At 45.8% G+C, this 26816-nt stretch overlaps 1 protein-coding gene across 3 annotated transcripts; it reads right to left on the reverse strand.

Annotated features, from left to right (window-relative positions):
• Positions 1-3428: 3428 nt before the first annotated feature.
• On the reverse strand, positions 3429-13847 carry LOC310768840 (trophoblast glycoprotein-like). 3 transcript variants are annotated; one of them, XM_083627692.1, is made up of 4 exons: positions 12615-13847; positions 9405-9610; positions 8900-9210; positions 3429-6147 (listed from the first exon to the last, which is right to left on the reverse strand). In XM_083627692.1, exons 3-4 carry the CDS (start codon positions 9175-9177, stop codon positions 5310-5312), a joined length of 1116 nt encoding a protein of 371 aa, XP_083483818.1. In that variant the 5' UTR covers positions 9178-9210; positions 9405-9610; positions 12615-13847; the 3' UTR covers positions 3429-5309. The 3 variants fall into 3 exon arrangements, with proteins under 3 accessions (XP_083483818.1, XP_083483817.1, XP_083483816.1); XM_083627691.1 differs by lacking the exon at positions 9405-9610 and having other exon boundaries at positions 8900-9206; XM_083627690.1 differs by lacking the exon at positions 9405-9610 and having other exon boundaries at positions 12615-13846.
• Positions 13848-26816: the final 12969 nt, after the last annotated feature.

Consider the following 26816-nt stretch of genomic DNA (forward strand, 5'->3'; position numbering starts at 1 on the left):
CTTCCCAAGGCATGCTAGTGGGGGAAGAAGAAAACGCTGAGCAATGGATGGTATAGTAGGGCACTATAGGGCATGCCCCACAAGCTCCCATTTGCGGTGGGCGCGTCACCCCTTTCGCTCTAAAGGCTGAGGGAGCCGTGCATTGCTCCTCTCACCACTCCCCTCAGTCTGCAGAGTCGCCTTCAGAAAAGTCCCTTCCCCTTTCTTCGGCATCTGCAGGGCCGAGGTTAAAGAAGCCTGCTCTAACTGGTTTGCTGTAATGTCCAAATCTGTAAACTATGATTTGGAGGCTGCTGCTGATCATAGACTGCATGATTCAGGAATATGAACAAACTGAGGCCAAAGCACAGCAAGAAATGAGTGTGAGTGATTTGAAGAGAGCAATGCTGCGGTATTGCTGATCTTCCAAACCATGGATTGGAGGGCAGGACTGTGACATCTGAACTGGGCCATAGAGGGGATAAAATTTCTTTCCACCTGTTAAGTAGCAGGGAGGCCATGATCTGCCTCCTATCATTTCTATCAACACATTATAAAAAGCTTTCTTTTAACCTTTCAAAGCTTTCCACACAAAATTGAGGCCTCTAAATTCTATTATTTCATTTATTTCCATTGTTTGTACCAAAGAACAATGTAGGGATTTTACAATGTTGGTTTTAATTTAATACTTTTTTATACATTGCTTTTTTCTTGAAAAAGAGAAATAAGTTATAAATGTATAAATGCTTCTAAAGGGGCAAATTCAAATTCATGGTGGGATGGGAACATTATTCACTGTTTGCCCAGAGGAAAAAAATGTACAAGTGAGCATATGATTCTTTCACCACATGAAGAATTTCTGAAGCTGCCTTGTGCATTCTGATAGTTGGTCCACCTAACCATAAACCTAGGGGGCTTCTGCATTCAAGGCATGTACTCTACCTCTCAGCAGTGCCTCCTCTTCTCAGCAATGCCCCCTCCCCATTTCTATGCATCCCCTCAACACATCTCACTACTGAAAAAGGAGTGTGGTGGCAGCAACAATGATGAAGGCTTGACCCCATGTTGGGAGCTGTTTCCTCCAAAACATAACAGAATGAAATGCAAGGCCCTGATGCCTCTGATGGTCACACACAAGACACATAGCATTGTCTAAACCCCACTGGGCACAGAATCCAACTTAGCGTTTTAAGTAGAGAACAAATGTTGCTTCCTGTGAGGAGCAAGTCTCCTGGGTCTAAGTGGGCTTTTGGGGGCAACTAGGCCTTTAAAATTGATCCTCCCATGAGAAGGGAAATAAGTGAGGGGGAAAGGCAGGTGCTTTTCCAAAAAGCTGTTTCCTTCTGGGGCTTTTTCACTTGTCTCGAGGTATGGGACTGAAGTCCAGTGCCTTATTTCAAAAGCAAAATGGACCTTGTTTGCATTTTGACAAAAAACACCAACCCACAATTTAAGATTCAGCACAGCAATGATTTTGCATTGGTAGCAGGAGCTGAGGTCCCCTCTTTGGTCATCTAGAAGTGGGGGGGGGGGGGGAGAAGCTGATCCTCAATTTTCTTCTTATGTTGGATTTGAAAACTTTTTCCTGCTCTATTTCACCCTATTTGTTTTTCTTCTGAGAAGGGAGGTTCCTTACTATTGCTATGTAGGTCTAAAGGCTGGTCAGGTTTCTGCAGGGTTTGGGGTGTTGTTTTTTTAAGGCAGGCTGGACAATATCCTTATGAACTTACCCAAATGACATTGTCTGCTGAAGTTTCATCATAAACTATGTACACTACTTCTGTTGTCTTTTTTTTTTTTTTACTACATTCACTTCTTGGTCCCTTTGGAAGTCTGTTTTCGTGAGTTCTGGGGATAAGATGGTAGCATGCAGTAGCAAAGAACAGCAAGGGCAGTGAGTGGCACGGGGGGCTATAGTACGGCAGGGGAACTGCAGGGCGGCACGGGGGGGGGGGGACACACCTTCATCAAACATGGAAGGGAAATCCACCTACATCTGCCAGGATTGCAACCGAACACTTTATGCTAATCATCAATGAGCTTGGGAAAGAAACATCTTACGTATGATGGGTTTGGATTGGCATGGGCGAACTCAGAATTTATTGCCAGCAAAATAGCTTTTTAAATATTTGCTACTCACTTTCATGAACCAGCCACACTCACCGACCAGATTTCCACCACGAATAACTTGCATGTCGCAGCGCTAACCACAGAGGACACCCTGAGAATGCTGCATTGTGTGAAAAAGGGGACTTGTGAGACCAGAGTTTTGGAACCCGTGTGGCAGAGCTAGCTACTTGCCTCAAGCATGTGAGAATGCCAAGGCAAAGGCCTTGGGAGTTGGAGGAGTTCCAAAACATGGACAATAAGAAATGCTACAGAGAGACGCAGGAAGGTGAAAAAATAATCCATGAGTCCCTTTCTAACGTGAAAGCAATGCCACTGGTGGACATGTCTGAGGAGGACCAAACTGAAGCGGCTGAAAGACGGAAGTTTTGGCAAAACAAAGCTTTGTGAACAAAATCCTTTCCTGAACAAAAGTGGTTGCGTAACATGAGAAAATCTAAATGAGCCATTTGAACTCAAGCTTGCACTCAGTCAAAGGCCATTGCCAAAGGAGATGCTGATGCAGACCCTACATCCCCCCTCCCACTGTTAACATGAGAGAGAACACATGATGTGATACTGCTGTGTTGTGGATTTCTCCACCTGCGCTAGCAGCGCCCAGCGAAGTGGTTTAGAAAATGGGTGTAATGTCACTGCACTGCCAAACGTATTGCTATACAAAAATGTTAAGTGGGTGGAGTTATTGCAGGGGCTGCGGGTTTTGGTGCTGTTCTCTCTTTGTGGTCCATAATCACTGAGAACCAGTGTGGTGTAGTGGTTAAGAGCGGTGGACTCGTAATCTGGTGAACCAGGTTCGCTTCCCTGCTCCTCCACATGCAGCTGCTGGGTGACCTTGGGCTAGTCACACTTCTTGAAGTCTCAGCCCCACTCACCTCACAGAGTGTTTGTTGTGGGGGAGGAAGGGAAAGGAGAATGTTAGCCGCTTTGAGACTCCTTAGGGTAGTGATAAAGCGGGATATCAAATACAAACTCTTCTTCTCTTGCTTTAATCACTGAAACAAGTCTTGCCTCGGTTTTTTGTTTGTTTGTTAAATATTTGTTGCATTAGTTGAAATGCTTTATGCTTTGTGATTGTCAATATTTTGTCTCCCCTCCTGGTATCAGAAGAAGAGTAATAAAATTGCACCATCGTTGGTGTCTGTCTGTCACAACAGCAGGCACTGTGTTAAGTACTGAAAACCAGAACAAAGTAATATTTCCCTGTAAGGACAAACTTGCATTTTATTTTTTGAGTTGTGTCCTCCTACAATCGTTTGTGGACATGTTGAAAATATCCTAGAGTGTTCTAATTTTGAAATTATTGCCCTTAAATGCAATACATCGGGGGGGGGGGGCAAACAGCTATATGCTTAAGACCAGCAGGAGAAAATGTATTTATTCCTCCTTAGAACTCCTGGGGAAAGGAGATAAGTGTTGCATAACTTTGGCTGCAACTCTCTCTATGTTTACTCCCTGTTAACTTCAGTGAAATTTCTGTTACTTAAGCTCAAACTTGCAAGTACTTTTCAAGAGTTTCCCACTGCCCTTCAAAATGGTTCTATGATTGGGAGGAAGAAGCTGCAGCTCTTAAGATGTTGGACTTCACCTCCCATCATCTCTGGCCATTGGCCAACCAGGCTGGAGCTGATGGGAGTTGGAAAAAGGTTGCTACATCCCTACAGGTTACAAGTTCCCCATCGCTATCTACAAAGGCCACTGCAGGAAATAAAACACTTGGCATATATACACTTCTCAGTAGTTCTTACAATGACCCTGTAAGGTAGGTGGACCATTATCATTGCCATGGCTATTGTTCACATCACCACGTTGCTGACCAAGCTAAGAGAGGACAGTGTCTCTGAGGCCACACAGCTGATTTTTTGGCTGAGCTGGGTTTGAAAACAAAAGGAATGCCAGCTCAAAGCAAATGCTCTCAACCATGATCAAAGTCAGCTCTTTGCACCAGGCACTGTTTTTGTTCAGAAGACCCAAGGGTGGGACAGAGAATGTACTCTTGAATTTAGCAGCATTGTTGTGGAGTTTGCCAACACTATTCCAAATCCCAGTGAAGAGCCCCTGCTTGATTTCTGATGAGCACTCTACTGATACCAGCAAGGAGAAGAACAGACCTACCAGTTTCTAGTTAAGAAGGAAGAGACAAATAAGATGCCTCTGTTCAGTGGAATAATGCTGCGGAGTTTGCCACAGGCTGATGTCTATGCTCAGAAAAAGAATGTATAGCAGCTCTCCTATAACTGTACTATTGGAGAATGAAGGTGAAGGGTAAGACAATGGCAAGATTTAATGCTGTCACAAGTTCTTTGCACATGGAAAAATTGTATGGCAGAGAGGTGAGAAACAATGGGCAGAGAAGGCAGGGAAGCAAATTTCAGCTTGACGTCGGGAGAAAATACCCAACAGAGCTTTTTCATAGTGGAACAGACTGTGGTGGGCTGTCCTTCACCGAAGGTATTTAAGCAGAGCTGGATGACTATCTGCCAGGGATGCTGTAGTTGCATCCAGCACTGAGTAGGGATTGAACCAGATGACCTTCAAGGTCCTTTCCAACTATATGATTCTAAGCTAGTCTTCCCTCAAGCATGCTTATTCTTAGCATGCTGGAAGTTTGGGCCCTTTGACCAAGCATACCACCATAGCATTCCCCCATGTGTCCTCAGAAGCGGTGCAGTTGCTGAGAGAGGTCCTTTATGAAGACCAAAGTTATTTGGCCATGTCTGACATAAGCACCACACCATCTCATGGACCTGTTACTCAATGAGCAAGACAGATAACTGATCCTGTTGAAACAGGACAAAAATAGACTCCCCAGAATATTTAAGACTCAACAGGATAAGATTCCAGACTCCTGGTCCTCCAGGAGGCTAAACGTTTTGGTGACAGCACATCCCATCAGAATGGTGACATCTTTCCGTTCTCTGCAGAGCTGGCTCCTAGAACTGCGATATGCTCTTCCTTTTGCGTTTCAAATTAGCCAAACCACCTGCAGAATGTTAAGGATGAATATAAAAGGAGGCTCTTTGAGGCCACACCCAGAGTTTGGATCCACAGGTCTCTCCATCTTAATTGGCTTGGGTTTTCAACGGCAGAGAAGGCATTTCTAAACAGCCCACTTCCAAAAACTATGGGTGCCATCAGTTCAGGGTGCCTGATAGACACAGCAAAGGAACATTGGAAAGCCCCCCCCCCTAAAGTTATCAACAGCATTATACATCCAGTGCCGAAACCTGCGTGATGTGGCGATCGGAGTCTATTTCATAGCGATACTGATACTCCTCCATCAGACTTTGGCAGGTATCCCTCATGCTGTTCATCCATGTCTTGATACCCTTACGGTTCAAGTAAAGCACAAAGAGGAAGATGACACCAATGACTCCTAGGACTGCACCTAAAGCCGCGTAGGATGTCTGAAGAACATTTTCGCCATGCTGGCTGGTGTGGCACTCCAGATCTGCCCCAGCCAATTCCACCAGGGAGGCATTTTTCAGTTCCTGTGGGAAGGCACAAGCTAACTTCTCCACATCCACCACCAGCCGGCTCTGGTTCAGCCAGTTCACCAGGTCTTCTATGTCGCAGTTGCATACAAAGGGGTTGTCCTTCAGGAAGAGGCGGAGGTGCGATTGCCTCCTGAGGGCAGACAACGCTTCTCTCCTCAGGGTCTTGAAGGAATTCGAGGTCAAATCAAGGTACTTAAGATCAAGGCCAACAAAGGTGGAGTTCTTGATGTCCACCAAGGAATTATTCCTCAAGTCTAAATGCTCGAGCTTGGAGAGCGTGGAGAACATGCCACCTGGCAAGTAGACAATTTCATTGCTGGGGAGTTCCAGCCTGGAGAGGTTCTGGAAGCCCCCCTGGGCCAGGGCATTCGCCACAGGGCGGATGGCGGAGGAGTTGCATAGCGAGTGGCTGAGGTTCAGCTCTCGGATGGAGTTGTTCCTAGCGTTGAAAGCATTGGGGTGGATGGCAGCCAAAAGATTATGACTCAGGTCCAAGTAACGCAGGCTTTGGAGAGTAGAGAAGGCCTGTGACTCTATGGTGTTAATCCTGGAGAGAGAGAGAGAGAGAGAGAGAGAGAGAGAGAGAGAGAGAGAGAGAGAGAGAGGAAAGACCAAACCTAAATCATTCAGTAATAACATCTCAATGATAACACTCTGAGGACCAGTGTAAAATGATCTTCTAAGCTCTCTACCTTGCTGGGGGGGGGGGGGGGCGGCAAGCAAAGGTAGCCCTGCATAGGGAAGTTTTTAGTGTTTTACTGTGCTCAATGTGTTTAATTTATTGGAAGCTGTCTAGAGTGGCTGAGGCAACCCAGTCAGATGGGTGGCATATAACTAATGAATTATTATTATTATTATTATTATTATTATTATTATTATTATTATTATTATTGGTGCACCAGTTCTGGGATGCTCTCACAAGATCTCACAGAACCATCTGACTTCTGATGAGATCTTGGGTGGGTATTCCTAGCTTTCCAGAGCTGGGGAGCTGGATGTGATTCAGCTGCCAAAAATAATTTAAAACAATTCACTTTGGAAAAGTTTTGGTTGAGATATTTCGCTGTGCCTCATTTCAAAGCAAAGTGAGAATTGCGGGCTGCATCACCTTATACAGCAAAGTGAAGACGGTATCATATATTAGTGATCTGTCACATTAAAAACTCATTGCATGTAGAAAAGTGGATCAACAGGAACGTAGATTGAGCAGATGGGCCTTCCCTTTATTTCTTGGCCCAAGTCCTTGTTTTAATGGGATTGTATTTGAGCATATTTTAATTATAGATGTTTTAACAGGATCACTTTACTGTGTGCTTTAATTGTTTTACTTCGATGATGGATGTTTCTACTTCATTGCTTGTGTTTGGTTTTTATACTTCTATACCAGTTATAACCCTATTTTGGCATTAAGTGGCAAATAAATAACATTCCTGTTTATTCAATAATGAAGTTTGATTGCTCTTTTTAGAGGTGGGATTAGATGTAAAAATAAAAAAATAATATTATTTAATTTCAGAAGGATATATCTGGTTGTGGGGACCAATGTTCCTAAAAGAGCACCTTCCCCAATGTCAGTCATCGCAGATCCTACAATCAGGAGGTGAGGCCTTATTGGTGGTGGTGCTGCCACTAGGAGCTGCCTGACACATGACAGGGCCTTTTCAGTGGTGGCTCCCCAATACAGAATGCCCTCCCTGGTGCAGTGCATCTGTCTCCTACGTTAATTGCCTTTCAGGAGGTTAAAAACTGGAAGGTCCAGTTTCTGGCTACCTTGAAATCATTGGTTGAAAGAATGCTTTTAAACTGTTTTTAGAGTGCTTTTGAAAATGTTTTTATTAGTAATGTGTTTGCTGCCTGGGCTTCTTTATGAGGAAGTGTAGGATATAAATGGAAAAATAATAATAATGTTCCTGAGAGCTGTTGGCTTCCAGTTCCACTGGAGAGTCCTATGGAAGAGCCTGTTATCCTTTTAAAAAGGCTCATATCCATGGCCCCTTTGCACTCAGACCTAAGCTTTTGGCAGGCACTGCAGCTATCCCAGCCAGCCTCCTGGATGGTTGCAGAGCCCTCGTGCCTCTGATATAAAGACCTCAGAAGTCAGTGAGTTTGGTTGCCCCTTATACTCCCTGCCACCAATGAAAAGGAGGCAGGGCACCAGAGCATCAGTCTAGAGCTTTAATTGCAGTCTCCGACAAGCCTGTTGCCATGGTAATGCCTGTTATCTCCACAGCAAAGGTGGCAGGACATGTAAGCACAGACCAGGGAACACTGACTCCGGGTGAAAGCTACAGAAGACTGCAACAGATACTCTATTTTTCCTGTCCTGAATCTCCCGATATTCAGCTTCACTGGATGGCCCTGGGTTCTCGTATTATGAGAGGAGAAAAACTTCTCACGAAACTTGTCTATTCAAAATCAGCAGTGCAATCTTACATAAGTCTACTCAGAAGTAAGCCCCAGTGACTTCAATGGGGCACACCCCTGGTCAGGGGATATATGGGCATAACATTTGAATAAGAACAGAAGCAATAGTTGTAAATCAAAAGCCATACTTTATTTTTAGGTGGGGTGTGTGTGTACACAAGGTGCTATGGTGGAAGAAGCTGTTGTGAGAGAAGGGAGAATACCTTTTCTGAGACGACATCTACATATTTATATATTTGTATTAAAAGCTCTCACTCAGTGGTCCCACCTGCTTTGTACATTATAAACATTTACAGCTCACAGAGCTAAATTTCCCAGAGTTCCTTGGGAAGAGGGATTGATTTCATAAGCCACTCTGGGAATTGCAGCTCCGTGAGGGGAGATGGGGCATCGTAACAACTCTCCACTCAGCCTTTCTCAACCTGTAGGTCCCCAGATGTTGTTGAACTACAACTCCCATCACCCCTAGCTAGCAAGGCCAGAGCTCAGGGATGATGGGAGTTGTAGTCCAACAACATCTGGGGACCCACAGGTTGAGAACCGCTGCTCCACATCCTCATTTCCTCTGTTGAGTTCCTTAATTTCAAACACAGTATGAACTCCATTGCCTTCTAAAAAAAGTGGGTAGGGGAAGTTCAGCAGTTGAGCATCTGCTTTGCATGCAGAAGTTCCTAGTTCTCTATGCCCGGTATCTCCTGATAGAGCTGGGAGAGAACCCTATCTGAAACCCTGGAGAGCTGCCAGTCAGTGCAGACAAGATGGGCCTATGTTCTGATTTGGTATATGGTAGCTTCTTACGTTCCTGTGTGTGTGTGTGTCCTCCTCTGGTTCCACTTTCTTTTGAGCACTGCTCCCCAGCTTCTAGCGAGCTTTACCTATTGCTGGCCAGAGACAGCGTGACCAAATTTGGCAGCCCCTTGAAATCCTGGCTGCCGATGTGGGCGATCTGGTTGCCGGTTATGAAGAGGTTGCGGGTATATCCAGGAATACCAGCTGGGATGGAAGTCAGCTCTTTCTGGACACACTTCACGGTGCGGGCCGGTTCTGAGCACTCGCAAGGCACTGGGCACAGCTGGCCGGAGAGAGGGGCAACAAGGAGGAAGAGGAGCTCCCAAGCGCCCAGGATGGCACTGGGAGAATCCCGAGGGGTCATTTCCAACACAACTCCAAATGCGAATGATCCTGGCTGGTGATGAAGGAAAGAGGTAATTATTAGAACACTGCACAGTTTGCTTAGAGAGAATAAAATCTGCCTAGTAACGTTCCTCCACAAGAGCAAAATGGGAAGAAACTGATGAGCGTGCCAGTGTGGTATAGTGTAGTGTAGTGGTCAGAGAGCAGGCAAACCAGAATTCAGGTCCTCACTCTTGCAAAGCTCACCTTCCCATTTAAAGGGCTGTATGTAGTTCAGTGGTAGAGTATTGTGTTTTCTATGCAGAAGGTCCCAGGTTCAACCCCTGGGATCTTCAGGGAGGGCTGGGAGAATTCTCTCTGAAACCCCGAAGAGCAGCTGCCAGCCAGCAGAGACAATACTGAGCTCCATAGGCCAATAGCCTGAGCTGGCATTAAGGCAGCCTCCTATGTTCCTACCTCACAGGGTTGCCATAAAGAGAGAGAAAAGGAAGGTCAATGTATGCCACCATGAGCTCTTTGGAGAGAGGACTATATACAGTAGATTTGGAATGCAAGGATTACAAATCAATTACCAGCCCTAGGACAGTGTTCACAATCTCTTAACATGGATTACTATATAGTTATACAAGCATTATGCAGCACTTCATGTAAGCTTGCTCTAGGTTCTTTTTTAGGATTTGGGTTGTTAAAACACTAAAGTTGCCAAAACAGTTCAAACCAGTCACTCAGAATGTCAATAAAGTTGCCAAAACAGTTCAAACCAGTCACTCAGTATGTCAGTTCTGAACCACAGGTTCACCAGTAATGGCTACATAAATGCCAAACTATGCCAAACTTCTGGGTGTACAAACTGGACACATTTACCCTCGGGAGCCTCAACCTGGAGGACAGTACCGGCTTCAGCGAATGAAGCCCACCTGAGCCATTCCATCCTCAAAACTCTCTTTAAGTGTCACCATTTCATTTCTATCGGAGCAGCTGGTTAAGGCAGCTGCTGTTAATTTCAGCCTTCCTTCCTTCCACAAAGATCAAGGTGGCAGAGATGACGTTCCCAACTGACGTTCCAACCCAACCAAGAACTACTTAGCACTAGAAAGGTTGCCATATTAAACTATCTCCTGGGGCTCAGCACTGCGTGTTCAAGGGTCTTCATGTATCCTTACAATAACCCTGTAAGGTAAGTCAGCATTATTATTTCCATATATGTAAATAGTTTTAACTGAGTTTAATACTGTATTCTTCAGTTGCTGCAACTCACTCTGCAACCTCGTGGTGAAAGGCAGGTAAGAAATTAATAATAATATTGACAAATGTGGGAATTGAGGCTAAGAGATCTAATAGGGACCACTGATCAGTAGAACAGGATATGCTTTACATGCAGAAGGTTTAGGTTAAAAGGATCACAGGTGGCAGGAAAGACCCCTGCCCAGGGCCCTGGAGAAATGCTGCCAGATAGAGCAAGCAGTTCTGGGCCAGTTGGCCAAACAGTCTGGCCTGGCATAAGGCATATTCCTATGCCTTTTTCTTAGGCCATTTATGAGCATTGGTGAGGTGGGGAGGGTAGAAACATGAGAAGCTGCCTCATTGAGAGTCAGACGTTTGATCCATTTAGCTCAGTACAGTCTACACTGACATGCAGCAGCTCTCCAGGGTTTCAGCAAGTCTCTCCTAGTCCTGTCTGAAGATGCCAGGGATTGAACCTGCAACCTTCTGCACTGAGCTATGTCTGACCCACCCCCTCACTGACACTCTGTTCTGCTCCTTTGAAGAGTCACACGATGGAGGAAGGTGGTCTTCCTGATCTTCTGCCAAGCCTAGGGAACATGGAGCAGGCCAATATCCATGGCACACGGCTTCTGTTTGGACTAGATCAGCAAGGCCAAGAGCCGTCTGGGAGGCCCAGGACCTCCACACCCACACTGCCCAGGCTTGCAACCCAGGGAGGTCACTTGCTAATGCAGTGATTTGATTTCACCTCCTGAAGGCACTCTATTGCCTCTCGAGACAGGCGGATGCCAACAACCATTAGAGGACATAGGGGAACATACATAGGAACTGAGAAAGCTGTCTTATACTGACTAGGTCAGATCACTGTCCATCTAGCTCAGTACTGCCCACACTGACAGGCAGCAGCTCTCCGGGGTTTCAGATGGGGAGATTGTACAAGCCCTACCTAGAGATGCCAGGGATTGGACCTGGACATTCTGCATGTAAAGCAGATACTTTACCACTTACTGTGTTCACTGTAGAGGTGCAGTTTGAACTGGAGGCTTTCTGATTCACAGTGCTATGTTATCCCTGCTGGGGGCACCAGCCTGAGACTCTGATCTGCCCAGAAGCAAACTCAATAGGTTAAAAAAGCGAGGTTACGTTTTTATCATTCTGCAATAATCACCCTGAATGTCAATGTGGCAGGCTGGTGGAAGAAGCTTATGAGGACCACATGAAACATTTTTGAAGGCTCAAAACTCCAGGTCACGGCTACGCATCAAAACACCGCTCATGGATTCCTAGTTTCTAAGGCCTTCCTTTGTGCACAAGCACAAACATGCCCATCACCCAAATACCACATCCCCACCTTCTTTAGCCAATATCCAACCTGGTCTAAACATATCACAGAGCAAAAGGGGAACAAGATGCTCAGGTTCTAAGGTGGCAGAATGGCATGTACCACTTTGGACAAGAGGTGGGGGCAACCACTCTGGAATGCTCTGCAGGGCGGGCTTTGAAAGCAAGCAGACCAATAAAATTTCCCTGCAAGTAAAAAATTAGCTCAACAGGGAGAAGGGGGAGTTAAAAATCTTTCTTCCTGCTGTGTTAACTTTTAATGAACCATTTTAATGGTTCAGTCCCTACTCGGATGAAGCTAAGCAAGTCGGGGGTCTAGTCAGTGCCTGGATGAGAGACCAATTGGAAAGCAGAGGCTCTGCATGGAAGAAAGGTAGCAACCAAGTGTAAGTAAATAAATAAATAAATTAGATGATGGATGGATAGATAGATAGATGATAGAAAAATAGATGATAGAAAAAGGAATCATTCCACAGTTCATGCTACACCCTCAGGATTCTAACATGCCAGTTCTACTGCAAGACTAGATCTTGACCCCTTAGGGCCAGTCCACACATCATAACATAATGACCTTTTGTTTTTATTCATTCATTCAATTAGATGTATATACCGTTTAATCATCAAAACTTCCAAGCGGTTGACACAGAACAATAAGAGCATATATTAAAAATACTAAAATCAAATGCTAAAAACAATCCCTCCCAACCCTCTCTCACACAGACACACCTCTGCCCTGTTGCATTTGCCCCCCACCCCATCCCCCAGAATCCTGGCCAAACGGCAATGGGGGTGGGTGGGATGCCTACTATACGCAGACACTGCCACCCCAGGGTCCTCCCATCAACAAATGCTAAAAATTAACCACCATCTCCTCCAAAGTAGACACACCTTCTCTCCCTCCAACCTGGCTCTGGTGCTTTTCTTCTTCTTGCAAAGAAAAGAAAGATGATGCAAACTTGTTGGAGAGCAGGATCCGTGCTGTTTCCCTCTACCTTCCCAAAGCCAAAGATCTCTCTGCTTCCCAGGCTGGGATCTCCAGGCTACACAATGGGATGAAATAAATTCAAAGGCAAAATCGGAGGCGGGGCTTGCTGGGGGAGGGGGACCGCCCTCCCTTTCCCAGCTCCCATCCTCTGCCTTAAAGGTATAGGAACCCCCAAAAGGCAGCAAGCTCACCCATCTCTTCCAGTGCCTCCTTTGCCCCAGGGTCAGTGGGGAATATCAGCTCACTCAGAAGGAGGGGACGAGCTTCCCCAAGATGGCAAAAGCAGGGCAGGATCTTGCAGGTGCTTGGGATTAAATTGGGAGAACCACGTACACCACCTTGAGCTCCTTGAAGGAAAGGAGGGAAATAACTGTAAATATGTAAATATTTTAAAAAGCAACCCTTCTAGACTGGGAGTTGGGTTGGAGGAGTTCTGCAACATATTATTGGCACAATCATAGTGCATTTGTGGTGGATTTATACTGGAGCATCCACACAGCATTCTGCTTTATTAGTTGTCCTACAATGCTGTATATGTTGTAGCATTATTGCCCTCTGAAAAGGCACCCTTGGGCCGCAGCTCAGCAAAAGTGGTACCACACAGCCCTCTCAAATGGAACAGTTGTGGTATACAAAGTTACTGATTCCAGCAGGCAGCTTTAAGGAGTTGCACCAGCTGGAAATAAAGCAGAACATGTGCCCTGAAAACTTTGTGGGTGCTGGGAATTGTAGCTTTGTGGGCAATAAAACTACAGTTCCCAGGATTATTTGGGTGGGTGCCTTGAATGAATGACCTGGATTCATCCTGATTTAGGATGGGCCCACGACAAATCTTGCATCACTCTTGCATCGGTCTGCCATCTCAGTTGCAGCTGCCACTCCCCTTAGTGATGGATAGGTTTATGAGAACCCTCTAAGAGCTATGTCCATCCAAGCTGTCACTGGATGGCTCCCTTTGATCTCTCCTTATGAACAGAGGCGCCGGCCACGCACAGTAGGGCTCGAGGCAGTATTGCTCATCTTGGCTTTGTGACCTGCTGCCCCTGCAGAAGCCGACCGGGTAGGGGTGGGAGGCAGCAAGATGGATAGCACTTTCCCAATTGCAAAGCATTTATTTGGTTTTTAAACAGCAATATGTGGGGGGGGGGCGGGGAAGACAGCACTTCCTAATCAGATTATTCAGTCACCGCACAAAGGGGCATCTCTGCTGGAATCAAGGCAGCTGGTGGCCAGGATTCTTGTGGGGAAGTGGGGGGAGAAGCAAGCAGCTTGGGGAGTTTAGGGGTAAATGTCTTCCTGCCCAGTGTACAACATGAGCCTCAGGGTTTGTGACAGCACAAGGCAGATTTTGCTGGATAAACAACAGCAGAAGGAGAGAGAAGGGCTAATGAAGCAGGCAAGGCAAGCTGTAGAACTTGGCAGAGATGCGAAGAGAGATTCATCGGCGAAGTTCTCTTTCCAGAGAGTCGGTGTCGGTGTACCATGTCCCAAAAGACAATCTTGCCAACTACACAACAGGTTTTCTACCAGTAAGGGCTGGTCTCTCCCATCTACCCATTGTGTGTGCATTGAATGGCCATTGCAATGTAAACATAAAAGACATACAACACAGAACACAGGGGGTCATCAATCCAACAAGACAGGAGTAAAGCTTGTGAATACATATAAGCAGAATTTAAAACATTCATCTGATTAAAAACTTCCCCACAGTGAAATGATGCTGGCTAGCGAGCTTTAGGATTTGGGACAAGTCACCTGAGTTGGGTGTTGTTTATTTGTTTTGTTTCATTTGCACATTTGTACATTGCTGCACATCTAGAGGATACCAGAGCAGACACCTTGCTCTACCAACCTGTAGGGCCAGCCTTGAGTCCAGCCTTCTGCTCAGTGCAAGAATCTTGTTGCTACAGAGGGGCAGGGCAGTAAGCAATGTGGTTCCCTCCAGATGTTGGGACTACAACTCCCATCAACCCCAACTGGTTGATGGGATTGTAGCCTAGAAGCATTTGCAGCACATTGCCAGGAGTCGGCTGTCAGAAACAGTATCGGGGTAGGAATCGCTTAAATGTCCGGGAAAATCCAGATGTATGGCAACCCATGTCGGAAGTGTGGATTTTGGCCAAATTCCTTTTAAATAGCTCAAACCTCACCCCCCCCCCAAAAAGCACAACAGCTTTGCCAAGAAAAGCTCAACGGCTTTTGTGTCCGGAATTTCACTGTTTGAAATATGGGAACCCTCCTATGTTGGCTTCCTTGACAGATGGCTGCCCAGTGTTCAACTTCTCCTTAAATTCCTCCCACAAAACACAGTCTGCTGCCTTCCACTTTCAAACAGCCCATACCAGATCCACTTCCTTGCCATTGCAAAATTGGTTGACTGATCAATACATGTTAACAACTTGTCCAGGCACCAAGGCCCTCTTCCCCTCATGAAGGGCAGTCCTGCTCATTTATACCTGGCCTAGAGTGACTACACAAGCCTGGCATTTGACCCAATGGCCTTGCCCTTGTGGCTTGTGTGAAGAGGGGCAGGCATCACCTCCTTTTTTCCTTAAGCAAAGGCAGAGTCCTTGTTCCAGTCCCTCTAGCCAAGCCACACAGCCCTGAGATCAAAAGGTGCAAGTTTGCACCTCCTGGAACAAAAGGGTCATCAAAGGGTGCATGTGTGTGTCAAAGGCATGCAAAGAGGAGAAAGCAATAACGGCAAAACCAATTCTGTCACCTCTGTGTGAAACCCCCAGGATCATTATACAAATGAGGAAGGAGGGATGGGAGGCTTTGATGAAATCTGTGCTTTCAACAAGCAGAAAGGTGCTTTTTCGCTGCAAGGAGGAGAAGCTGGCGAAGGCTAGCGTCTTCCTTTTCCTTGTGGAAAGAAAAATACATGGAGCCATTGCTCTTCGACTAAAGCTGCTGTGGGGATGCACTATATTAAAATAAAATATTTTTTTTTTTAAAAGCAGAAAGGCATTTTTTATTACCATCATCATCCAGGGCAGATTTGCCCTGCTTTTTTGGGGGGGGGTCATACTGAGGCAGGGATGGAGAGCTTGTACGATAATGGAAAGCCAAGGGACCATGGGAGTCCAGTGCTGGCCAAATAGGAGGTGCTCTTATATCGGGCTGAAGAACATGTGGCCCTCCAGATATCACTGGGCTACAGCTCCCATCTCCTCCCCTTACCATTGGCCATGCAGGCAGGGGCTCAGGGGAGTCTGGAGGGCCGCAAATTTCCCATCCCTCTCCTACACCTTAAAGGACAGAGATGTTGGCCTGCTGCAGCTAAAGCAGCAAGGAGTTTCCTGGAACTTTTAATACTTTCGTGTAATAATCTTTAATTAATTGGTATTTATAGACTGCCTTTCATGGTGCCAAATCTTCTCAGGTCCCTTGAGACTTGAAGACTATGTTCAGTAGTCATTTCCCTGTATTTGCACGTTGTTGGTGCACCAGGAGGAGGTGGCCATGTCTTCACTCAATGCACATCACCTATTTGGTTTCCCTGTACCTGCAGCATCTGAATTACTATTCACGAAGCAAATTTACACACTTCAGCTTAACTGATGTGAACACAGCTAAGGATTTAAAATCGGATGGAAACTGTTTTGAAGGGAAATGTGTCGAACAGCAGAATTTCTCAAGAAACCACAGATTGTGGCTAATCGTGTGTGTGTGTGTGTAGCCAAAGTGTTATCCTGAGGTGCAGCTATTTGGTTGGAGTGGTGCTGGTAAACAATGAGGTTGGAAGGAAAGGAAATGCAGAAAACTACAGCCAGTGATGATTACACATTTCGCAGCATTCATTCATTCACTGCTGACACAAATATCCTGCCATTTCTTGTTGTTTAGTCATTTAGTCATGTCCGACTCTTCATGACCCCATGGACCAGAGCACGCCAGGCACTCCTGTCTTCCACTGCCTCCCGCAGTTTGGTCAAACTCATGCTGGTAGCTTCGAGAACACTGTCCAACCATCTCGTCCTCTGCCGTCCCGTTCTCCTTGTGCCCTCTATCTTTCCCAACATCAGGGTCTTTTCCAGGGAGTCCTCTTCTTATGAGGTGGCCAAAGTATTGGAGCCTCAGCTTCAGGATCTGTCCTTCTAGTGAGCACTCAGGGCTCATTTCCTTCAGAATGGAGAGGTGCTGGAGTCCATGGGACTCTCCTCCAGCACCATAACTCAAAAGCATCAATTCTTCGGTGATCAGCCTTCTTGATGGTCCAGCTCTCACTTCCATACATCACTATTAGGAAAACCATAGCTTTAACTACATGGACTTTTGTCGGCAAGGTGTGTCTCTGCTTTTTAAGATGCTGTCTCTGTGCTGGGGATCTCCCAGCCAATCTGTGGCCAGGGTGGGTGTGGCCGCGGGCCATTTAATTTTGGCGTGGCGCGCTCACTCTTCCTTGCCTTTTCGGATCAGCACCGAGCTTTGCCTGCAGTTTTCTTTCGGTCGTTTTTTTCCCCTGCTCTAGAAGCCTTTTGTTTTGAACTTTGTTGCCTTCCCCAGTAGAGCTGGGGAAAAAGATGCTGTCTAGGTTTGTCATTGCTTTTCTCCCAAGAAGCAGGCGTCTTTTAATTTTGTGACTGCTGTCATCATCTGCAGTGATCATGGAGCCCAAGAAAGTAAAATCTCTCCCTGCCTCCATTTCTTCCCCTTCTATTTGCCAGGAGGTAATGGGACCAGTGGCCATTATCTTGGCATTGGTTAGCCAATTAACACAGGTTGTGTGATCAATGCGTATGCCGATTCAGTCCACAATAAATTACATTAAGCCTAGCATAACACCACAAAGGTACATTTCCCAGAATGGGTTAAAAACCAATCCCTCCTCCTACAGAACTCTTGGAATGGTAGCTCAGGAGAATAGTTGTCACCTAACAACTCTCAGCAAACTACAGTTCCCAGGATCCTTTTGAGGAGGCTATGATACTGGTATGATGCTGCTTTAAATGTATACTGCAGATGGGGCCTTAAGCTTTTAAGGTGCCACCAGGTTCTTTTTTGTTTTAGGAGCAGACACACACCCTCAGGAATCCAGCAGGATATTTCCCCAAAACTCAGTTGGGGAGCAGCTTTAATAGGAGTGACAAGAACATAATAATGTGAGGCCTTGTTGGTGTTGCCACCCAGTTTGCCTGATCTGTGACAAGGCCTTTTTGGTGGTGGTTCACCTAGTGAGGTGCGCCTATCTCTATCATTAACTTTCAGGAGGAATTTGAAAACATTCTTATTTACCCAGGTGACTGAGGGACACAGGTGGCGCTGTGGGTTAAACCACAGAGCCTAGGATCAGAAGGTCGGCAGTTCGAATCCCCGCGACGGGGTGAGCTCCCGTTGCTCGGTCCCTGCTCCTGCCAACCTAGCAGTTCGAAAGCACATCAAAGTGCAAGTAGATAAATAGGTACCAGCAGGAAGGTAAATGGTGTTTCCGTGCGCTGCTCTAATTCGCCGGAAGCAGCTTAGTCATGCTGGCCACATGACCCGGAAGCTGTCTGCGGACAAACGCCAGCTCCCTTGGCCTATAGAGCGAGATGAGTGCGCAACCCCCGAGTTGGTCACGACTGGACCTAATGGTCAGGGGTACCTTTACCTTTACTTTACCTGGTGACTGAAGAATGCTGTTCCTGGCAACCTTGAGATCATTGGCTACAGGAATGTTTCTAACCGTATTTGTTTTTAGATACTTTTAATTGTAATTTTTTATGTTTTAGTCTGTTTTAAAATGGTTTGTTGTTTTTGCTTTGTTTCTGTTTTTAAATTGTATATCTGTTTGCTTCCCTGGGTTCCTTAAGGGAGGACGTGCAGGATAGATAGAAGTCAATTAATTAGCTAGCTTTTGAGTTCTCCAGAACTTTTCATCAGTTTAAGCAAAGCCATGGGTGGGGGCGGCAGATAGAAAAATACTGGCTTGATCAAGCAGCCACAAAGTCTGCATTTAGTCAGAGTCTTAAAAGGCGTATAGGAGGAGATTACAGACTTAATTGGATTAGACTCAACTAGGAGTTATGGAAGTTTCAGATTACACCTAGAGTTGCTGGGAAAAAGAAACCCATGATGATTATTTTAGAAAAAAGAAAGAATCGTTTTTTGCAGTGGGGGGGATCCTTTTTTTAAAATATAAAATCCATCACTTACCTTGACCTGCCACCACACACAGCAAAACACACAGGGCATTTGCTATTTGTAAAATTGTTTTAAAATATGCTTTGGATAGAATGGTTACATTTATTGCTTCTGTTTGTTCATTCAATATGCTGGAAGCCACTTTCGGGAGCAATCTTGAAAAAACTAAAATGAAAGGGTTGATTAATGAGGCGAAGCCTTCCACGCCACTGAACTTCATGCCAGTAACACATCCACCCTGCTAAATTTGTGTGTGCCAGGATCTGTTAAAGGCTTTGGAAAGGGGCCTGTGATTTATTTATTTTTAAAGTTGGAAAACCGACTCTGACTATCCTTGCTAGTCTGCATCCCTCTTCAGCCTGAGGGCCACATTTCTTTCTTTCTTCTAGGGGCTGCAGACTCAGTCAGATCATTCCCCATCTTCCATCCAGGCAAGTAAGAGGTATTAGCACACAGTTCATGGTCATATCCCAGCCACGTAAAATGACTAGAGGTGGGTGCAGAGTGGGAACTGTGAGGGGTGTGGCCTGAAGGCCAGGCAGAGAGAAATGGAGGGCCGCATTCAGTCCCCAGTCCTGACGTTCCCCATACCTTCAAACTAGGGTAAAGTGGAGAATATAGAAAGAGATTTGATGCACTGATCAGGATGCTGGACTAGCAGAAATGGGTGGGCAGAAGGTAGACCAGAAGTCCGGTGGTGGATCTTTGGATGATTTCCACGTAGACCGGCAAGAATTTCACACTCCCTGTTGTTTAACAAGGGCAAAAAAACCCTCGCCCTCCAACGCAGTGCTCAAATGAAGGCAGCAGGAGCCAGCGAGGGAGAAAAAGGATACCTAGAGTTATTTTTTCAGTGTGTGTGTGGACTGTGATCTCAGTTCTGACCATTATGCTGCCTCTGTGCACCATCCATTTAAAGCACACACAGCTAAGAACCCCTGGGAACTGTAGTTTATTAAGGGTGCTCTATGCAGTGTGAGCTACAGTTTGAATAATTCTTGATGGCAACGGGTAAGGTGTTTTAAATGTATTTTAAATGGATGGTGTGCATACAACATCAGAAACAAAACCCTGGTATCAAAATCCCCCCCCCCCCCGATCTACAAACTGGTGGGCCTCAGGCTTCCAGTAAAGAGAGAAACAGTAGAATTCTCAAGCCTGAAGCCCGTCTGCCTCTGGACTAGATGGTCTCTGAGCTTCCCCAAAAGCGTTTTCAGTGTCTGTGAGCTAAGGTTCCAGGATCCAGGTTGCTGTGCAAAAGCCAGCGGAAGCTGTTAGTGCATCAAGCTTCGGGCTGGGCTAGGAGGGGAGCAAGGCAGCGCCTGCTGCTGTCATTTCAGAAGTTCCTAATGCGCACAAGCTTAAGTGCAATTTGATACCATTTCACCAAGAAGGCCTTTGATGCTGCAGCATGTTAACAGGATGAGAAAGGCAACCCCCCCTTTCCATCCAGCTGTGACATCGCCCTCCCCTCCAACCCCACTTCAAAGGATGCCTAGCAGCTGACCCCTGCTGAGGCATGCCTGCCTTCCTCCACAACCATCCCTCACTTTCACAGGCTTTCCTGCTGGGCGGGTTGTTTCCTTTCCTTTCTCCCCCAAGAGGCAAAGAATTCTGCTTAAGACAAGGAATGTTAATGCTGTGTTGGTAATAATGACAGGGTTTCTTTCCTTTCCTTCTCTCCCCAGCCCTATTCTGGCAGCAGCAAAGGAATCTGATCTGATGCAGGAGGAGGAAGCTCCGGTCCCTGTTTCTTTATGTGGAAGTTAAAGCCCTTTGTGTCCAACCAACAGGCCTTATGCCCAAGCAAGCCTGCAAGGGATGGCAGGCAGGCAGTCCAACCTGATGCATATTTACTCGGATGTAAGGCCCACTGATTGGGACGCGGGTGGCACTGTGGTCTAAACCACAGAGCCTAGGCTTGCCGATCAGAAGGTTGGCAGTTCAAATCCCCGCGACGGGGTGAGCTCCCATTGCTTGGTCCCAGCCCCTGCCCACCTAGCAGTTCAACAGCACATAAAACCGCAAGTAGATAAATAGGTACCGCTCTGGCGGGAAGGTAAACGGCGTTTCCGTGCGCTGCTCTGGTTCGCCAGAAGCAGCTTAGTCATGCTGGCCACATGACCCGGAAGCTGTACGCTGGCTCCCTCGGCCAGTAAAGCGAGATGAGCGCCGCAACCCCAGAGTCGTCCGCGACTGGACCTAAAAGTCAAGGGTCCCTTTACCTAAGGCCCACTGAGCCCAACAGGACTTAATCCCAGGTAAGTGTGCACAGGATTTCAGCCAAGCTGACCAAGTCTAGGTATACCTACTCAGAAGTAAGGGCCATTGGAACTGGTTAAGGTGGAAGGCAGGGAGGGCAACAGTAGGTGGTGCCAGAGGCAATTCTAATTTTGCCCTCACCTTCCTCCTGCAGGGTCCTATGAGGGTGAGATGGAGCCTAAGCAAGAGGAAGCTGGCAGTGTGGGCTGCCCCCCCACCAGATGCAAGTAGAAAGGCTGCCAGGTGGAGCCTGCCGAAGGGCATCTGGGATTGGTGGGCCCATTCATGTTCATGGACTGACACAGATTTATGGCAAGTGACATGTTTTATGCCCTTTGCTTAAAGGTAAGCGGTGAAAACTTGGTTATTTTAGAGGGCCTTTTGGGGAACATACCGGCTGATTGTCCTTACTCATGCTGCAACTGCAGTTGTGTTTTGCATGCTTTATGACTTTAAAATTGTTTATATGGCATGTTCTATTGTAACTTTATATTGGTTTTCTTATTGCTCTTACTAGTGGGAGCCTTGGGGAAAAAAAACAACAGACAGGTCAAGGGAAAGTTAGGTGAGCCCTAAGAGTTCCCCCAAGCTATGGCCACCTGCTCTACACCTGACACCAGGTGTCGAGCAAGTAGCGACAAACTCAGTCATGCAGCTGATCCCCATGGCCTGCCCTTGGGTGGTACTGAGCACACTGGGCTTGCAAAGCACTTTGTGCAGCTCTTTCCAAATGCGTGGCAGCCAACTGGTTGCTGGGCACTTGGGAAGATCTGTGCAAGGGGCTTTGAGAGGTAAGAAAGGACAACCCACCCATCATCTGATGTCATAATACCAGGTGATTGATAGGTGGGCTGTTGCACCCATCTGTCAAGTTGCCCCACGGATATGGGGGCAAATAAGGCTCTAGTCTTCCAGACCAAAAAGGTTCTCCCATCTCTGACATAAAATATACAACATTGTAGCTAAATCATCTCTATCTAACGCAGGATTTACCAAACTGGGGTCTCCCGCTGTTTTCGGAATACAATTCCCATCATTCCTGACCACTGATCCTGCTATCTAGGGATGATGGAAGCTGTAGTCCAAAAACAGCTAGAGACCAAAGTTTGGGAAATACTGATCTAACCTGAGGAATAAATCAGCAATACATTTCTTTCTTTGGTTCTTCAATAACACACTACAACTGTGGGCTAAACTGATGACCTGTGCATCGCAGATATATAAATCAAATCAAATAAACTTAAGATAAATGCATTTTTTTAATGTTCTTGTCTCTTCCTTTCCGCTGCCCCATAAGACCCCCAAAGAGCCTCTCTGCAGGATTTAGGGTTAGGAGGGCTGCTTATGCATTGGCTCCAAAAGAGAAGGGACTTGTTTGCATTAAGTTTCGGTGTGCTAATTTCTATGCATACATGCAATTTTAGAAATCCTTTACTATAATTTAAATTGCAATTCCCTTATCATGGTGGGAAGGACTGTGATCAGGTGATGTGTATGACATGCTGTCTGGGTAATGCAAACTGGATGGGCAACTTCAAGGCTCCTCTCCTTTCTTAGCATTCTTAACCAGCGTTGGACCTGACAGTCTACCAAACAGAGGCTGGTTCTCCAAAAAGTAGGACACCAGGGGGCCACCCTGAATGTAGAATGGGGTTTGGGTCAGGGAAAATTTCTTGGGGGAGGAAAAGAAGGAGAACTCTCCTCCCATCAACTTATTTTACTTGTTTACTCCTGATCTCTCCAGGTCTTATGCTGGCATCAGCTGAAATCTGAGTGCCAAAAAGCTTTTGGCAAGAAACAGAGTTTGAGAACATGAAGGCAAGATTCCAGAGAATGTCACCTTGGTGAGATGAAGACGAGAGGGGAAGTACAGAAACGGATAATCAGGTTCATGGCTGTGTACCCCCTCCTCCCCCCCACCAAGAAAAAAAAATATCAAAAAATTCTGGGAACTGTATTTTGTTAGGTTTGCTGGGAATTGTAGCTCTGTGAAAGGTAACTACAGTTCCCAGAATACTTGGGGTGGCGGTGCTTCTTTAAATGTATGCAGGTAAAGGTAAAGGACCCCTGGACGGTTACGCCTAGTCAAAGGCAACTATGGGGTTGTGGCGCTTATCTCGCTATCAGGCCAAGGGAGCCGGTGTTTGTCCACAGACAGTTTTCCGGGTCATGTAGCCAGCAGGACTAAACAGCTACTGGCGCACAGAGGACCGTGACGAGTGCCAGAGCGCACAGAAACGCTGTTTACCTTCCCACCACAGTGGTACCTATTTATCTACTTGCACTGGCATGCTTTCAAACTGCTAGGCTGGCAGGAGCTGGGACAGAGCAACGGGAGCTCACCCCGTTGTGCAGATTCGAACCACCAACCTTCTGATTGGCAAGTCCCAAGAGGCTCAGCATGTATGCAGCCCATGTCCTGTTAAGGGGGAAGAAATTGTGATTGATTTATTAGAAACCTTAAGGTGTAATCTAGTTCCTGTGCCTTCAAAACTTGAAAAAAATACCTAAGCATCTTGTGTGCAGAATTCAGCTAACTGCAGTGGTTATTAGGGGAGGAGCCATAGTTCAGTGGTGAAGCATCTGTTGGGCATGCACAGTGTCCCAGGTTCAATCCCCAGCATCTCCCAAGTCTGAAACCTTGGAGAGATTCTGCCAGTCAGTGCAGGCAATACTGAGCTAGATAGGCCACTGTTCCAACTTAGTATGAGGCAACGTCTTACGTTCCTATTACCATGTCCCAGTTTCTTAACCTTTATTTATAACATCACTGATAATGCCACTCACTAGCCCTTAAACAGACACCAAAGCCCCTCACAAGAAAATAATTAAAATACAATAAAAGCAAATCAAACACAGTAAGTTAAACCAAGTGCAGAATAAGAGTCAAAAATGTAGGCAACAGCAGAGAGGAAAACTTCAAAACAAAAACTAAAGATTTAAGATAATTTTAACAACATATTCTAAATATTATGCAAGGAGGGAGCTGGCTAGACCTCTAGGGATGGGGATGGAGTTCTACACAACCGTGCTCCAAAAAAATTAGAATGGGTGTCCTGCAACTAAATTTTGTTCTAAGTAGACCTATTGAAAGCTAAAATTCTGAGTTTCTTGGGAGGAGGGACTAGTGGTTAAAGCACTCTGGGAATCGTGGCCCTCTGAGAGGAATGCCGTTGTGCCTTGGTTTTCAAATGCCTTGGTACTTGTACATTTTAGCTCCCAAACGCCGCAAACCCAGAAGCAAGTGTTCTGGTTTGCGAACGTTTTTCGGAAGCCAAATATCCGACATGGCTTCCACTTGAGTGCAGGAAGGTCCTTGGTTTTTGAACGGTTTCAGGAGTCGAACGGACTCCCGGTATGGATTAAGTTTGAGAACCAAGGTACCACTGTTTGGGTCTTCTTAACAACTCTCAGCATGCTTAACAAGATGCAGCTCCCAGGATTCTTTGTAGGAAGCCAGGATTATTTAAAGTGGCATATTACTTTAAAAATGTATGGTGCAGATGAGACCTGCTTTTAAAACCATTGCTTTTCTCTATACTTTAATAAATGTTCATGATGTCTGTTTGCCTTCAAACTTGATTTCCAGAGCGTTTTCTTTCAGATATTTTACATGGTTTTGTGCAGACTGCTTGAGCACGTGGTTTTGTTTTTTGATCAAGTGGCTACTAAATCTTGTTTTAAAAATTGAATAAATGAAAAGAAATAACACATGACGAGGCTGATCTTGTGTCATGATCTGAACTCAAGCCTCCTTGCTCCCATGACTTGTCCAATTTGCATCAAAAGCATGCAGTCGTGATCTAATAACCCAAATGTCAGCCGGGACACAGACTTTGTAATCAATCAAGGCTGTGACAGTGGAGGTGGAAACAGCAGCAAAGTGTGTGAACTGCTAGTCCAAGGAGGCAGTGGTTGAGAGGGACTTTAATAAAGGGAAACTGCAGGGTTTCAGGGATGAAGCCAGCCAACTAAAAGCAACCTGCTTTTAATTAGGGGCAATGTCAGTGCTTAGCTTAGCCATCCTGCCAGTGTGAGGTCTCCATGGACAGGGGGCCCCTTGACATCTAAACCAATAAATGCAAGTAGAGAGCGAGCAACTGAAGATCAAGGCAGCTTTGCAGGTTACCCAGAAAAGCTGCTAGCAAGGATGGACCGTTCTTGTCAATTTCAGGCTCTCATTTTCCCCAGTGTTAATTTCAGTTCTCCACATCTGCATCCTTTTGCTGGTAAATACTTTTTTCTTGTCTTTATAGAAAACACACCAGCATTTTAGCACATTTTCCACAGCAAACATTTTTCAATGCAATTCCACCTGTATTTTGTATATATATTTTTTGCAAGCAACTCTCCCCTGATACAATGTTTGTAAGCTATTTTTACTCATGTGTGCTTTTTAGATTGAAACTTTTCCCCAATATATGTATATTTTTGGTAGGTTGAACTGCATTGCCAAATTCAAGTAAATGCAAATGTGGAGAGGTAAATTTTGTTTCAGAAGGTGCAACGTATGTAGCTTCATACTAAAATGAGAAGTGAACAGAATTTCTGCCTCTACCCAGCCACATATGAAGGACCCCTCACCTTTCCTTTCCACACACACATCTTCTGCACAGTAGGAAGCAACCATAAGATGGGAAATTCCTGAGGGCACTTCTAGACTGTTCCTAATTTGCAGGTGGAATTCAAGCATGTGCTGGCAAGTTCTGGCTGTGCAATTGAAGTGACTGGCATTCTTGTGCAATTAATCTGTTCCCCCACCCCTGACTTAGAAAAGTTATAGGAAAATGCACTGGAACGTGGGGGGGTAACAATTGCTTGGGCTGGCTTAAACCTTGGCGAAATCCTCCAGTGTTGCAGGTTCCACTTGATTCATGCATACAAAACAAGCCCCTGACAGGGTCAAGGGGTACCTGCCCATATTTCCTGAAAGCACATTCCAATGGAAAACGTAAGCCCACTGAAAATGGGGTCATCTCCCCCTGCCCCATCAATGGGCTTCTGTTCACACTCCCCACAGTGAGATAATCCCCCCCCCGCCCCATGTGCTGCATTTCGTGTGTCAAGTTGCTGTACCTGAGTTGCTTCCCCACACCTGCAAGCTCCCATCCCAAAGTCCTATTCAATGAAGCTGTCATCTGAGCATGTGCAATGGCTGACTCGGGTCTAAAATGCCTCAGCCTAACAGCAGGTTCTGTTTTTGAATCAGATGGAAGCTGGTTTGAGCACCAAACGGGAGCATTTCTCAAGAAACTACAGGGTACATAGGGTTTGTGGCTAGTGTCATGTGTACATGGCTTTGAACAGCAGTGCACCAACACCAGAGTAAGCAGTAATACGTGCACAATCCTTAACTAAGACACGTCTGTCCACCCGGGCTTTGGAGATGTGAGATGTATATTTTTACGACCCACCTTGCTTTTGTAATTTTTAGTTGTTTTTAACCAAGACCTTGGGATGAAGGGTTGGTAGTACGTAACAATATGTGATAATAGTAATAATGTTGTAGAATACACCTGCAATAGAACACCATTTTTGGAGGGACTGTTAAGTGGATGTGAACCTAATCAGTTCTTGGTTTGGATATCCACTAGAAATGCCCATGTAAACTATTCTGCTTTCAAAAACAGAAGAGATAAAAACAAGATGGTAACCTTACCTTCCCCTCAAAAATGTTACAGAAATATAGAATTTAAATATGCTCATCATGAGAATCC

Source organism: Podarcis filfolensis (assembly GCF_964270895.1).
Source record: "Podarcis filfolensis genome assembly, chromosome: 8".
NCBI lineage: Eukaryota > Metazoa > Chordata > Lepidosauria > Squamata > Lacertidae > Podarcis > Podarcis filfolensis.